Source organism: Mirounga angustirostris, unplaced genomic scaffold (assembly GCF_029215605.1).
Source record: "Mirounga angustirostris isolate CCGP_5_RB_7025 unplaced genomic scaffold, mMirAng1.0.hap1 SCAF_3, whole genome shotgun sequence".
Taxonomy (NCBI): Eukaryota; Metazoa; Chordata; class Mammalia; order Carnivora; family Phocidae; genus Mirounga; species Mirounga angustirostris.
Window position 1 is genome coordinate 133,953,499 of NW_026991711.1, and position 14,469 is coordinate 133,967,967.

At 37.9% G+C, this 14,469-nt stretch overlaps 3 protein-coding genes across 4 annotated transcripts in view; 2 read left to right on the forward strand and 1 right to left on the reverse strand.

The window, feature by feature from the left end:
- Positions 1-218, reverse strand: part of CFAP210 (cilia and flagella associated protein 210) — a 33,944-nt gene extending 33,726 nt beyond the window's left edge. The window contains exon 1 of the mRNA XM_045870277.2: positions 80-218. Coding sequence (XP_045726233.1) covers positions 80-218 — 139 coding nt within the window. The remainder of the gene's footprint in view (positions 1-79) is intronic.
- On the forward strand, positions 182-9,343 carry PHOSPHO2 (phosphatase, orphan 2). Of its 2 annotated transcripts, XM_064586661.1 has the most exons (4): positions 184-288; positions 841-874; positions 2,375-2,550; positions 5,427-9,343. In XM_064586661.1, the coding sequence occupies exon 4, from the start codon at positions 5,453-5,455 to the stop codon at positions 6,176-6,178; it is 726 nt and encodes a 241-aa protein (XP_064442731.1). In that variant the 5' UTR covers positions 184-288; positions 841-874; positions 2,375-2,550; positions 5,427-5,452; the 3' UTR covers positions 6,179-9,343. The 2 variants fall into 2 exon arrangements, with proteins under 2 accessions (XP_045726243.1, XP_064442731.1); XM_045870287.3 differs by lacking the exon at positions 2,375-2,550 and having other exon boundaries at positions 182-288.
- KLHL23 (kelch like family member 23) overlaps positions 191-14,469 on the forward strand; it is a 39,242-nt gene continuing 24,963 nt past the window's right edge. The window contains exons 1-2 of the mRNA XM_064586660.1: positions 191-288; positions 841-874. Coding sequence (XP_064442730.1) covers positions 853-874 — 22 coding nt within the window. The 5' untranslated portion in view covers positions 191-288; positions 841-852. The remainder of the gene's footprint in view (positions 289-840; positions 875-14,469) is intronic.

The following is a 14,469-nucleotide window of genomic DNA, read 5'->3' on the forward strand; positions in this document are numbered from 1 at the left end:
GCTGCGCTGGGCCGTAGGGCTGGGAGACCGGGACTGCGCCTGCGCGGGAAGTCGTGGCCCAGCGTGCATGTTGGGTTACCCTCACTGACAGGCAGAGGAACGAGGTCGGAGTGCAGAGTACGCGGGAGCCGCACGGAGGCCAGGACGGCTGCTGACGCCTGGTCTGGGTCAGGGAGGAGCCCTGGGGACCCGGCCCGGCCCGGTGCTCCCGTCCTCATCCAACGCGCTCCTCACAGGGGATGAGCCCCAGCGAGGTGCCTGCGCCTCCGTTCAGGGCGGACCCTGCAGGTGTGTGGGAGAGCGAGGCCTGGGCTTGCTGTGTGCGGCCCACAGACCTCCTCGCGGGTGGAAGGTGGAGGGCGGAGGCCTCCCTTCCACTGAAACCCAGAGATTAATGGACAGAAAATCTGTTTTTAAATACTTTGGTTTCTAAGCGATGATCCAGGCTAGATGAACCTTATTATTATTATTTTTTAAAGATTTTATTTATTTATTTGACAGAGAGAGACACAGCAAGAGAGGGAACTTGGGTATTGTCCCAGAACATTCATGTTAGGACCTTTAAGACATTTTAAATTGCTTGGTAAATACAGTATAGTAAAATTGAATGTATCTGTGGGACCAGTCAGACCACGAAGGACGCAAAAATCTGTTCAGAGTGGATGCAGGCTTGGTTTCAGAAGATCCTTTTCTGACACATCGGGGTACAGATGATTTCATTATAAGCTAGTTGGCTAGGACACCTACACATTAGGCACCAAACTAGAGTCGCTCAAATGAAAGGAGGTAAGATTTTTAATCACTAAAGTTCTAACACATAGTTGTACTGTTTTTCTTCAGGTTTTCTGTCAGATGTTCCACCGTAATAATGCTGGTAAGTATGAAGGGATTAATAAAATATTTGTTGACAGAAATGAGCTTTTGCACATGTAGCATTTGGTGGGTTTTTTTTTTTGAAAGCATAGTTTTAAAAAATGTCAAGAGCTGGGAAAGGTCAGAGATTTTTATCCCACTTGCACGCTAACAGCAGTCTGCCAGAGTTTTGTAGAAGACACAGACCCCTAGGCAGAGATGAATTACGTACAGCAGTAACCGTAGCCCAAATATCAGCAGTTTTGCCCCACTTCCCACAGGGTGATGCAAAGAGGACCAGAAGTCACCTGCAGGTGGAGTGTGTTGCATTACAGGACAGGAACGCTGAGCTTAGGGAACCATAATATTTATTATACTTAACAATAAACATGCCTTTCAAGGCTTTTCACTATGCATACATTTTTGAGACAATAGCCCAGAGCATAGCGCAGTGAGTGTCTTGCTTAAAAGGCATGTCGAACCAATAGAGACCCATGGAGAATTACCTCCCAACAAAAATTCTCTGGAATTTTAACTAAATAGGTTATAGAAAGTATTGAATCATTAAAATTCGATGTCAATAACTTGCCAATTTGACATGGTAGCCCAATATCAGTCAACTTCCAATACCTGGTTCACCTAACCCATGGACGTTTACAACTAAGTCTATCTAGAGTTAGTTATTTATTTCTCTGACTCCACTCCTGTGTTTTATTTTGTTGTGAAATTAAGGTAGCATTTGCATTTTGATCTGGAACAGAGTTTAAATTATTCTGGGGAAAAATTATTATAAAATCAGTGTAGAAAAAGAACGCATTGCAATTGAAGCACCCATGATCCTACCACTGTACACATAGATTTTTTTTTTAAAACAAAAATGAGATTATACGGTACACACTGTTTAGTGACATTTAATTTGTACTAAACATCTTAGCTTTTACTGGCTAAATAAATATTCCATTATCCGGCTATCACATATATATCTTATTTAATCAGTCCCCAATCCTTGGATGTCTATGTAGTTTCCAATTTTCATTATTGTAAAAAACACATAGGCTATTGTTAATACTGAAAACATTGCAGAGATACCAAATATATACTGCTCATGCTTTTGAAGAGAATAGTTAATAACTGCTTTTGGAATTTTAACAAATTGGATACAAAATAGATTCACATTCTTAAAACTAAATTTTTGTGCACATCCTTAAGTTTTGGAGACCTTTTTAAAAAAATATAGCACTAATCTTTGAAAATTTATTGACAACAGAATGTAGTACTTGTCTCTTATTTAACAAGTAAAAATAAAAAATGGAATCTGGAAATCTCAACATAATCAGCCTAACACTTGTGATTTTATCCACTGGATAAAATGGTAGATTCCTATAACATACGCTGTTTTATAATTAAGACCTCTGTTTAATCAAGATTTTGTATCTCCCCTTGCCAATACGTGCCTAAGAGAAAACAACATAATTAGAAAACATTAATTTTAAAATATCTTAAATACTTTTATTAAATTTAGGAGTTAAGAAGTCTCCATTTTCTTTGCTCCAAACCAGAAGACTTTGTTCCCTGCATATAGAGTAGGAGTAATGTTGGTTAAAAACTGGCTGGTGTTTAAAACTGAAGATTATCATGACTATTTAACCTAAACCCTATTCTGAAGTAAAAATAACTGTCTTGGAAATATTAAGTTGGGTAAGTATTTTTTAATAAAGGTTTATGTTGAGTGGGGACAAAAAAACTAGTAGAAAAAGATCTGAAATTAAGAAAAGTACACTTTCAGGGGTGCCTGGGTGGCTCAGTCATTAAATGTCTGCCTTCGGCTCAGGTCATGATCCCAGGGTCCTGGGATTGAGCCCCGCATTGGGTTCCCTGCTCGGCAGAGAGCCTGCTTCTCCCTCTCTCTCTCCCACTCCCCGGCTTGTGTTCCCTCTCTCACTGTCTCTCTCTCTGTCAAATAAATAAAATCTTTAAAAAAAAAAGGAAAAGTACACTTTCAGTTAGAAATTAATAGTCAACAGCAGAACTATGTTAACTTCAGGCTTATGATATATCTTATTATTTTGAGGTTAATAGTTCAGGAATTTGGATAACTTGTGGCTCATTAAATCTAGGTTTGAGACAGTTTTCAACCAATGAGTTACATTTGAAAAACTTAAAAAAAAATGTATAAATACAGAATGCTTGAAAAGCATGTTTATTTTTTTTCAAGATTTTTAAAATTAATTAATTAATTAGAGAGAGAGAGAGAGAGAGAGAGCGAGAGCAGGAACACAAGGAGGGGGAGTGGAAGAGGGAGAAGCAGGCTTCCCACCAAGCAAGGAGCCCGATGCAGGGCTCCATCCCAGGACCCCGGGATCATGACCTGAGCCGAAGGCAGATGCTTAACGACTGAGCCACCCAGGTGCCCCAAGCATGTTTAATTTAAAGTGTGCCTAGAGTGTAGTACTAATGTGTTTGCCAACTATGCCTTATTGCTATTTGTTACATTGTATGTATGACAGTGAATTCTGAACTTAAATCTCTGGGAGCCAGTCATAGACACCTGGATTAGATACTTAGAGATACAAGGATCCAGAGTATCACAATATTATATACTGTCTAAATTCACACAACAAGAGCTACCCTTCTAGGTTAGCTATTCTCCAGATATTCTAAATTGAGAGACATAGAATACTTACTCTTGTATGAGTTAATAAGCTCTATTCTCACTTTCACCTGCTGGATATCTATTCACCTCCTGGCTAAACCAGAGAATATATGTGGTTAAATGCCATGTTTTCCATTTCTAATTGATATCTTCTTTTTCTTTTTGGTGAGGTTCTTCACTTTCTTTTTAGGATTTGTTGTTAAAACCTCAGAATGGTTATAAGTAGGTCGTAGATGTGGTATTATGGTTAGTGTGTGCTTTGGGACTAATGAATGTTTTCATATAATAAACATCCTTTTGTCAAAATGACCTACCTAGTATTTATTTTTAAACTGATTAATAAGTGGGGCACCTGGCTGGCTCATTTGGAGGACCATGTGACTCTTGATCTTGGGGTTGTAAGTTTGAGCCCCGTATTGGGTGTAGAGATTCCAAAAAAGTAAATAAATAAACTTAGAAAATAAACTGATTAATAAGCTTTAAATATTCTATTTTTTAGGCACTAGAGTACGGTACTTGAAGCATGAACTTTGGAGTCAAGTGGACCTGAGTCCAAATTTCAGCTCTTCCACTTAACTAAAACTTAACTAACTTAACTAATACTTAAGCTTCAGTTTATATATCTTTAAGATGAGGATAGTAATTTCTACTTAATAGGGTTATGAAGTTCAGTGAGATGATGAGATTGTAAAGTTCTTAGCCTAGTGCCTGGTGTATTGTGATATCTTTAAAAGTATTAGTTACTCTTTAAAAAAAGATTTTTTTGTTGTTTATACACAGTAATTGTAGCTTCTCTTGGGTATTCTTTATAACTGTCTTTTTTACATAATTTTTATCCATACCATCTGTTGACCAGTTTTTCCTTTTCTTGAGATTTATAATTAATGACCTTCATTATCATTTAATGAAAACAAAGAATTAAGTAATTGTCATATCATAAGCAATGCGATTTTTCACACATACCCAGATTATTTGGTATTCCAGAGCTAAACTGTCTAAAGAAAATATAAATGAATGTGAAAATTGTTAACAAAAGTTACTTCTAGTCTAGAAGAATAGAATTGACTCTGAACTTTAAGTAATTTGTTTAGGATTTCAAGTATAGCATCAAGCAACCATTTAGTTATAACACTGGCATTAATGATTTCAAGCTAAATACCTTTTTTAGGAAAATTACTCAAATTTTGCAAGATGTTTTTGCAAGTGTTAAATTTGGTCAGAATTTAGGTCAGTATACAGAGGATTTATATTATACGTGACTTGTTATTTTATATGTGGATTATTGTAAATATTTTAAACTAATTTGTGATTGATAATTTTTTTTTAATTTTTTTAAAAGATTTTATTTATTTGCGAGAGAGAGAATGAGAGACAGAGAGCATGAGAGGGAGGAGGGTCAGAGGGAGAAGCAGACTCCCTGCTGAGCAGGGAGCCTGATGTGGGACTCGATCCCGGGACTCCAGGATCATGACCTGAGCCGAAGGCAGTTGCTTAACCAACTGAGCCACCCAGGCGCCCTGTGATTGATAATTTTAACAATAAGAGTGATTAGCCTACTTTTTTCTGTCTTTTTAAAATAAATTTCCTAAATTAGACTGTAAGAGAATAATTATTTAATTACTCCTCTCAGTGGCTTACTCTGTAGTTTAATTCTGAGTGCTCAAAGAATCATCCCCACCGGAACACAAAAATACTGTGAATATCCTTTTAGATATTTTGTTTCCCTTTACTTAAAATACTCAAAATGGACTTTGCTTCTTAGGAAAAAGTGCTTAAATGATAGTCTTAAATGCTTAATCATTTTAATTTTTTTATATTAACCCTTTGTTTTAGCAGATTAACACTCAGTAATGTTTAAGTAAGTATAATAGCTAGACCTGTAAAACAGTGTGTTTAGGAAACAATATTTCTTCTTTTTCAGGGTAACCCACATTTGCTTTTGGAACCATGAAAATTTTGCTTGTTTTTGACTTTGACAATACAATCATAGATGATAATAGTGACACCTGGATTGTACAGTGTGCTCCAGAGAAAAAGCTTCCTATTGAACTACGAGATTCTTATGAAAAAGGATTTTGGACAGAATTTATGGGCAGAGTCTTTAAATATTTGGGAGATGAAGGTGTAAGAGAAGATGAAATGAAAAGAGCAGTGACATCAATGCCTTTCACTCTAGGGATGGTGGAACTTTTGAACTTTATAAGAAAGAACAAGGATAAATTTGACTGCATCATTATTTCAGATTCAAATTCAGTCTTCATAGATTGGGTTTTAGAAGCTACCAGTTTTCGTGATGTGTTTGATAAAGTGTTTACAAATCCAGCAGCTTTTGATAGCAATGGTCATCTCACTGTGGAAAATTATCATGCTCATTCTTGCAACAGGTGCCCAAAAAATCTTTGCAAAAATGTAGTTTTGGTAGAATTTGTAGATAAACAGTTACAAAAGGGAGTGAATTATACACGAATTGTTTATATAGGCGATGGTGGAAATGATGTCTGCCCAGTAACTTTTTTAAAGAAGAATGATGTTGCCATGCCACGGAAAGGATACACGTTACAGAAAACTCTTTCCAGAATGTCTCACAATCTTGAACCTATGGAATCTTCTGTTATAGTTTGGTCTTCAGGTGTTGAAATAATTTCTCATTTACAATTTCTAATAAAGGAGTAATATGCCAACAACTGAAATGTGTATCGGTTAAGGTTAGGTACAACAGCATAAAACTAAAACCCCAAATACCAGTGGCTTTAAAAAAAGAACAATTTTTCCCTCTCACTTAAAAGAATTTCAGAGGTAAGTATCCCAAGGCTGCTGTGTGCTCTAGCAACCTCCGCACTTGGCTTCTATCTCACATTCCGAGATTGCTGTTCAAGCCTTTTCCCTCGCATCAACACTAGTCGGCAAGAGAGAGGGCAGTGAATGAAAAGTTGCACCCTCACTTAACTTTCTCTGGCCAAGACTTAGTCACGGTCCCTCCACCTAACTGCGAGGAAAGATGAAAAATAAAGCCTTTATTCCGGATGACCATATGCCTGGGAAAAATTGGAGAAAAAAAGGAGGACAGGATTGAGGTAGGTGCAATTAGTGTCTCTACCAAAGGTGGGTGATAGGTAGATTATATTTTTAAATTTATTCCCAGAGAGAGTAGTCATATATTTTACTTTCTTAGATGCTTACCTCAAAAGCATGTCTCATAGTTACAAATCTTAAGAATAAACCTGATACTTTATTCACATAATAATAAAAGGTTCCAGGACGCCTGGGTGGCTCAGTTAAGCATCTGCCTTCGGCTCAGGTCATTATCCCAGGGTCCTGGGATTGAGCCCTGCATCTGGCTCATTGCTCAGCAGGGAGTCTGCTTCTCCTTCTGCCTGCCGCTCTCCCTGCTTGTGTGTGCGCTCTCTCTCTCTGACAAATAAATAAATATCTTAAAAAAAAAAAAAAGAATAAGATTCCAAAATGTATATAATGTCCTACTCCCAAGTCAATATTTTTTTTTAAGATTTATTTATTTATTTGAGGGCGCCTGGATGGCTCAGTCGTTAAGCGTCTGCCTTCGGCTCAGGTCATGATCCCAGGGTCGTGGGATCGAGCCCTGCATCGGGCTCCCTGCTCCGCGGGAAGCCTGCTTCTCCCTCTCCTGCTCCCCGTTTGTGTTCCCTCTCTCGTTGTGTCTCTCTCTGTCAAATAAATAAATAGAATCTTTAAAAAAATATATTTATTTGAGAGAGAGCATGAGCAGAAGAGGGGCAGAGAAAGAATCCACAGACTCTCTGCTGAGTGTGGGGCTGACACGGGTAATCCCAGGACCTGAGATCATGCCCTGAGCCAAAACCAAGAGTCGGCTGGCTGCTCAACCAACTGAGCCATTCAGGTGCTTTAAAATCAGTATTTTAAAGATAGGGATGCAGTATCTATTGCACAAGTTTTTATGAATTTCAGATTTTCCTTTTTAAAATGAAATAACAACATTCTTCAAATATTTTAAATTTATATCAGCATCACAGACTATAATTCCAGTATGCTGGTTTAGTCAGTATGTTATTTCTATTTAGCAATACAATCTTTTGTTTTATTTTTTTTTAAGTAGGCTCTACAGCCAGCATGGAGCCCAATGTGGGGCTTTAACTCACAACCCTGAAATCGAGATCTGAGCTGAGATCAAGAGTCAGATGCTTAACCGACTGAGCTACCCACATGCCCCATTTTTTATTGTTGTTGTTCTTTCTTTTTGTTCTTTACTTGAAGTTTAGTTAATACCATGTTACATTAGTTTCAGGTGTACAACATAGTGGCTGGACAAGTTTATATGTTATATGTTTATCATCAGGCTAAGTTCACCACAGGTGTAACTCCCATCCGTCACCATGGAAGGCTGTTAAAATACTGTTGACTGTATTCCCTGTACTGTACCTCTCATCCTGTGACTTACTCATGCCATAACTGGAAGCCTATATCTCCCACTCCTCTTCACCCATTTTCCATTCCCTCCACCCCACACTCCTCTGGCGACCATGGGTTTATTCTCTATATTTATGGGTCTGTTTCTGCTTTGTTTTATTTTTCAGACTACACATATAAGTGAAATCATATGGTATATGTCTTTCCCTGACTTATTTCACTTAGCCTAATGTCCTCTAGGCCCAACCATGTTTTTGCAGATGGCAAGCTACCATTCCTTTTTGCGGCTGAGTAATATTCCTGTGTGTGTGTGTGTGTGTGTGTACACATCATATCTTCTTTATTCATCTATGATAGACACTTAGCTTGCTTCTGTATCTTGGCTATTATACATAATGCTGCAATAAACATAGGGGTGCATATATCTTTTTGAATTAGTGTTTTTGTTTTCTTTCGGTAAATAACCCATAGTGGAATTACTGGATCGTGTAGTACTTACATTTTTTTTTTTAATGAACCTTCATACTGTTGTCCATGGTGGCTGCATCAATTTACATTCCCACCTTTTTCCCCACATCCTTGCCAACACTTATCATTTCTTGTCTTTTTGTTACTAGCCATTCTGACAGGTGTAAAGTGGCATCTCACTGTGGTTTTGATTTGCATTTCCCTGATGATTAGTGATGTTCAGCATCTTTTCATGTGTCTCTTAGCCATCTATGTCTTCTTTGGAAAAATGTCTATTCAGGTCCTCTGCCCATTTTTTTTTCTGCCCATTTTTTAAATTGGACTGTTTCTTTGGTGTTGAATTGTATAAGTTCTTTATACATGTTGGATATTAACCCCTTATTGGATATATCACTTGCAAATAGTGTCTCCCATTCAGTAGTTTGCCTTTCTGTTTTGTTGATGTTTCTCTTTGCTGTGCAAAAGCTTTTTATTTTGGTGTAGTCCTAGTAGTTAATTTTTGCTTTTGTTTCCTTTGCCTGGAGGAGATATATCTGGAAAAATGTTGCTAAGGCCAATGTCAAAGAGATTACTGCCTGTTTTCTTCTGGGGGTTTCATGGTTTCAAGTCTCACATTTAGGTCTTTAATCCATTTTGAATTTATGTTTGTGTATGGTGTAAGAAAGAGTCTGGTTTTATTCTTTTGCATGTAGCTGTCCAGTTTCCCCAGCACCATTTATTTTTTATTGTTATTTTTAAATATGAGCCCTTTCTTTCTTTCTTTTTGAGAGAGAGAGAGAGAGAGAAAGAGAGAGAGAGGAGGGACAGAGGGACAGAGAGAATCCCAAGCAGCCTCCACACCTGGTGCAGAGCCTGATGCAGGGCTGGATCTTATGATCCTGAGATCACGATCTGAGCCAAAATCAAGAGTCAGACACTTAAGTGACTGAACCACCCAGGCACCCCTTCCCAGCACCATTTATGAGAGAGACTGTCTTTTCCTTATTGTAGATTTTTGCCTCTTTTATTGTACATTAATTGGGCACATAATTTTAGGTTTATTTCTGGACTCTATTCTGTTCCATTATCTGTGTGTCTATTTTTGTACTGGTACCATACTGTTTTGATTATTATAGCTTTATAGTATATCTTGAAATCTAGGATTGTGATACTTGCAGCTTTGTTCTTCTTTCTCAAGATTAGCAATGCAGGCTTGAGTGATACAATATATAATAGTAGGAATATTCAACATTTAAGAGACTTTCATATGAGGATATTAGCAAAACATCAACTGCTTTGAAAGTTTTATAATTCTATGCTAATTTCTAGATTCTCATGTTTTAGGCATAAATTTCCATTGTATAGTAATAGAATTTTCTTTTCATCATGGAAATCTCCAAAAATAGATTTTCAATATAATTTAATGGGAAAATTTTGTACCATCTATTTTTTCTAGGCTAAAAAAGTAAATCTTTGTTTTGCTGTAAATTAATAAATTAGATTATGTTGAAACACATTTTTTTTTAGGTAATTGAGTAAGGAAATGAAATGAGATTATCTAGGATATTTAGAGCTCCCAGGTGCTTGGCAGAAGCCAAGAGGAAATTAATATCCTAAGTGTGGTGGACTGACTCTAAGGTGGCCCCCCATGATCCCTGTATCCTGGTATTCTTGTGTGTGTGTGTGTGTGTGTGTGTGTGTAGGGGGTGCCCTATGATTTGCTTCTAATCAATGGAATACCACAAAGATGATGGGATGTACGTGATAATGTGACATGATTACATTACATCAGATTGTAATGCTCATCTTGTTAAGGAATTCTCTCCTTTAATTTAATTTAATTTTATTTTATTTTATTCTTTAAGATCTATTTATTTGAGAGAAAGAGAGAGCGTGCATGTGTGTGTGAGCAGGGGGAGAAGCAAAAAGGATCCCAAACAGACTCCATGCTGAGCATGGAGCCCAATGTGGGGTTCAATCTCACAACCCTCAGATCCTGATCTGAGCTGAAACCAAGAGTCCAAGGCTTAACCAACTGAGCCACCCAGGCACCCCTATTTTATTTTTATTATTTTAATTCTCTCTCTTGATTTTAAAGAAGCAAGCTGCTGGGACACCTGGGTGGCTCAGTTGGTTAAGCGACTGCTTTTGGCTCAGGTCATGATCCTGGGGTCCTAGGATTGAGGCCTCATCGGGCTCCCTACTTGGAAGGGGGCCTTCTTCTCCCTCTCCCTCTGCCACTCCCACTGCTTGTGTTCTTCTGCTCTCTCTCTCTGTCAAATAAATAAATAAAATCTTAAAAAAAAATACAAAATAAAGAAGCAAGCTGCTATGTTGTGACCAGGACTTCAGAGAGGGCCACATGGCAAGCAATTAGGGTGGCCTCTAGCGAACAGCAAAAAGTAGGCCCCTGGTCCAGTAGTCCTTAGGGAACTGCATGCTGCAACTGTGTGAGCTTGGAAGTGGATCCCTTCCTAGTAGAATCTCAGCTGAGATCACAGCTCAGGCTGACACCTTGATTTGGCTTTGTGAGACCCCGGGACAGAAGATCCGGTGGAGGTATGTTTGGACTCATGACCCACAGAACCTATGAGATAATCAATGTCTGTTGTTTTAAGATGCTAAATTTGAGGTAATACTGTTATGCAGCAATAGAAAAATTAATGCCGTAGGCCTCAAAATAATTTCTATAAATAGTTTGGCAAGTACCTTGTAGGGCATACAATAAAAAGTAGCCACACCAAAAGACATGAATGAATACCAGCAGAAGCAGAAGCTTCCATTTAAACATATCTGCAGGACCTCTAGATATTAGCATTTTCAGACGCAAACTAAACTTATGTGAATTTTGACAAAGAACTGAAAATTACATAAACAATATGGAAATACTAGAACTGAAAATTACCATGACCAAAATTAGAATCTTGGTGGATGAATTTGACAGCAGAACAGGCACAGCTGAAGAGTTAGTGAATGAGCACAAGTTAGAAGAAAACATCCAGAATGGTGTGGAGAGAGACAAAACAATGAAAATACAGAAGAAAAGTTAAGAAACATGGAAGATATGTAAGGTCTAACATAGGAAATTGGTGTCCCAGAAGGAGAGGAGAAAGAAAATTAAACATGCAGTGTTTTAAAAGATAATGACAGAGAACTTTACAACATCAAAATAAATTCAAGAGTCTTTACGAATCCCAAACAAGATAAATAAAAAGAAAAACCACATGGAATCACATCACTGTAAAACTGATAACCAAAGACGGAAAAAGCAGTCAGAGAAAAAAAATGACATTGAAAAGAACAACAATTAATCTAATAGGTGGCATTATTTCTTTCTTAAATGTTTGATACAATTCAAGAGTGAAGCCATCCAGGCCTGGAGTTTTCTTTGTTGGCAGATTTTTAGCTACTAATTCAATTTCCTTAATAGATACAGGACTATTCATGTTGAATTATTTTTCTTGAGTAAACTTTGGTCATTTGTTGACTATGTTTATGTATTGCTGCATAGCAAATTACCTCAGAATTTAATAGCTTAAAAGTAAGCATTATCTCACAGTTTCTGTGGGTGAGGCATTCAGGAGCACTTCACTGAGTTGTTCGGGATCTTTAATGGGTCAAGATGTCGGCTGGGCTTGTAGTCATGAAATTTCCACTAAGGCTGGAGGATCTGCCTGCAAGGTGGCTTGCTCACATGGCTTTTGGCAGGAAGCTGTAGTTCCTCACTGCTTGTTATCAGGAAGTCTCAATTTATTGCTGGTTGTTGGCAAGAGGCCTCAATTTCCAACCACTTGGGCTTTTCCAAAGAACTGCTTGAGTGTCCCAAAGACTTGGTTTCCTGCCAAGTGAGTGATCCAAGAGAGAGGGCAGAGAGGAAACCACAATGCCTTTTGTGACCTAGCCTCAGGAGCCAAACACCATCACTTCTGCCGTATTCTATTTATTAAAACAGAACACTAAGCTAAGCCTACACTCAAAGGGAAGGGAATTAGACTCCACTTTTGAAGAGGGAGTTAAAGAATGTTGGATATACCTTAAAACCACCATAGTGTCTCTCAAGGACTTGACTTCATGTAATTTGTGAAATTCAGGGACATAGAGATTTTTTTGTAATATTCTCTTATTAACCTTTTATTTTTATAGAGAACACATGTGTACCTATTATTTAAATTTTACCATTAACATTTAACTGTTTTTTTCACATATCTATACATCCCTCTATCTAGCCATCTTTTGGGGTTTGTTTGTTTTTTTTGCCTTTTTTATTTTTATTTTTTAAAGATTTTATTTATTTATTTGACAGAGAGAGACACAGCGAGAGAGGGAACACAAGCAGGGGGACTGGGAGAGGGAGAAGCAGGCTTCCCACCGAGCAGGGAGCCCGATGCGGGGCTCGATCCCAGGACCCTGGGATCATGACCTGCCTTTTTTTAAAAGACTTTATTAGAGAGAGAGCATGAGCAAGGGGAGGGGCAGAGGGAGAGGGAGAAGCAGGCTCCCCACTGAGCAGGGAGCCCGATGCGGGGCTCCATCCCAGGACCCCGAGATCATGACCTAAGCAGAAACCAAGAGTTGGACGCTTAACCGACTGAACCACCCAGGCGCCCCTGATGCGCCCACATACTGATTTGCTTTTACGGCATTTCAATTTTTCAGCTCCTGGTTTATACCAGCCCTGAAAGAGAGTTAGAAAAGACTTTTTTATAGTCTCCTAAGCTGCTTCAAGGGATAGCTGATGTGTCAGTAAGGCAATGGTGGGCAGGCTCCAGATGGGGTGGAGTAGCTCTGTTAATAGTGTGAGTGGGACTAGAACTTATAGCCACTTCCCTACCCCTATAATCAGATATGCTCTTTTACAGAAGATGAGAAGAGTTCTCTACTGATGTAATAACCACACAACACATCTTCAGATGAGACTCACTGTAGGAAACGTATAAACAATAATTGACTACATTCTTTTACCTAATACCCTATCATTTTGTGCACCCTATTTGATTTCTTTTTTAGGTGGACAATATGATAGTTCTGTTGTAGACAGATATTTTTGATGTGCTCTATAAGGGCTCATGGAATAATACAGGCCAAAAGCTACATCTATCCCCGTTTATGTCATACAAACTGATGTCTGTATGATGACTGTTCAAATGGAAACAAAATATTAACATAGATGTTTCCTAACACAGAAATTCTTAGAAAGTCCCATTGTTTGTGGAAAATGTTACTCAGTTAAAAAAAAAAATCAGTTTGTCATATATTTAAATAATAAAATGTCATTTGTGTATCTAAACAACTAGTAAATAATATTTATTTACAATTAAACTAAATATTTTTTACCTCATAAGATTTGTATGATCAGTGCAAAATGGAAACCTTCCTTATTCACATTTTTAAAAAGATTTATTTATTTTAGAGAGAGAGCACGAGCTTGGGGCAGTGGGGCAGTGGGGCAGAGGGAGAGAGAGAGCAACAGACTCCCGACTGAGCACAGAGTCCATTGTGGGGCTCGATCTTATGACACTGAGATCATGACCTGAGCCAAAATCAAGAGTCCAACACTTAACTGCCTGAGCCACCCAGGCTCCCCTCATTCACATTTTTTCTACCATTTAGTCATTTTCTGGATTGTGTTACATACAAAAATCACAATTCTTTTCACAAGTTGGTCCAAACAATATTTTATTATCCTCAGTTCAATATGAAAGTATGTCCTTTCAGGGATCTATTAACAGCTTAGACCTTCTCACACTTAAATCTAGAAGATCCTATTGCACAATTTTGGAAGCTAAAAATCATTCAACAAATATTTTTTTTTGGCACCTGCTATGTGCAAACAAAACAAAAACCTGTGGAAGTATAGGACTCTCTCTTCCAAAGAAAGATACCCTTCTAAGAATTTACAATTTGATTGAAGAGTGGGACATGTACATTTATAATTCACAATACCAAAGTACGCTTCATAATGCATCTTAGTAATTAGCATAAGCTGAAAGTACTTAGGTCAAGAAAGGACTAATTGACCATTTAGCACAGTGTTTTGCACTCCATCAATTGATTGTGATATAAGAGAAACTTTATGAAAGCGGTTGACTGTGATCCACACTTTAAAAAATGGA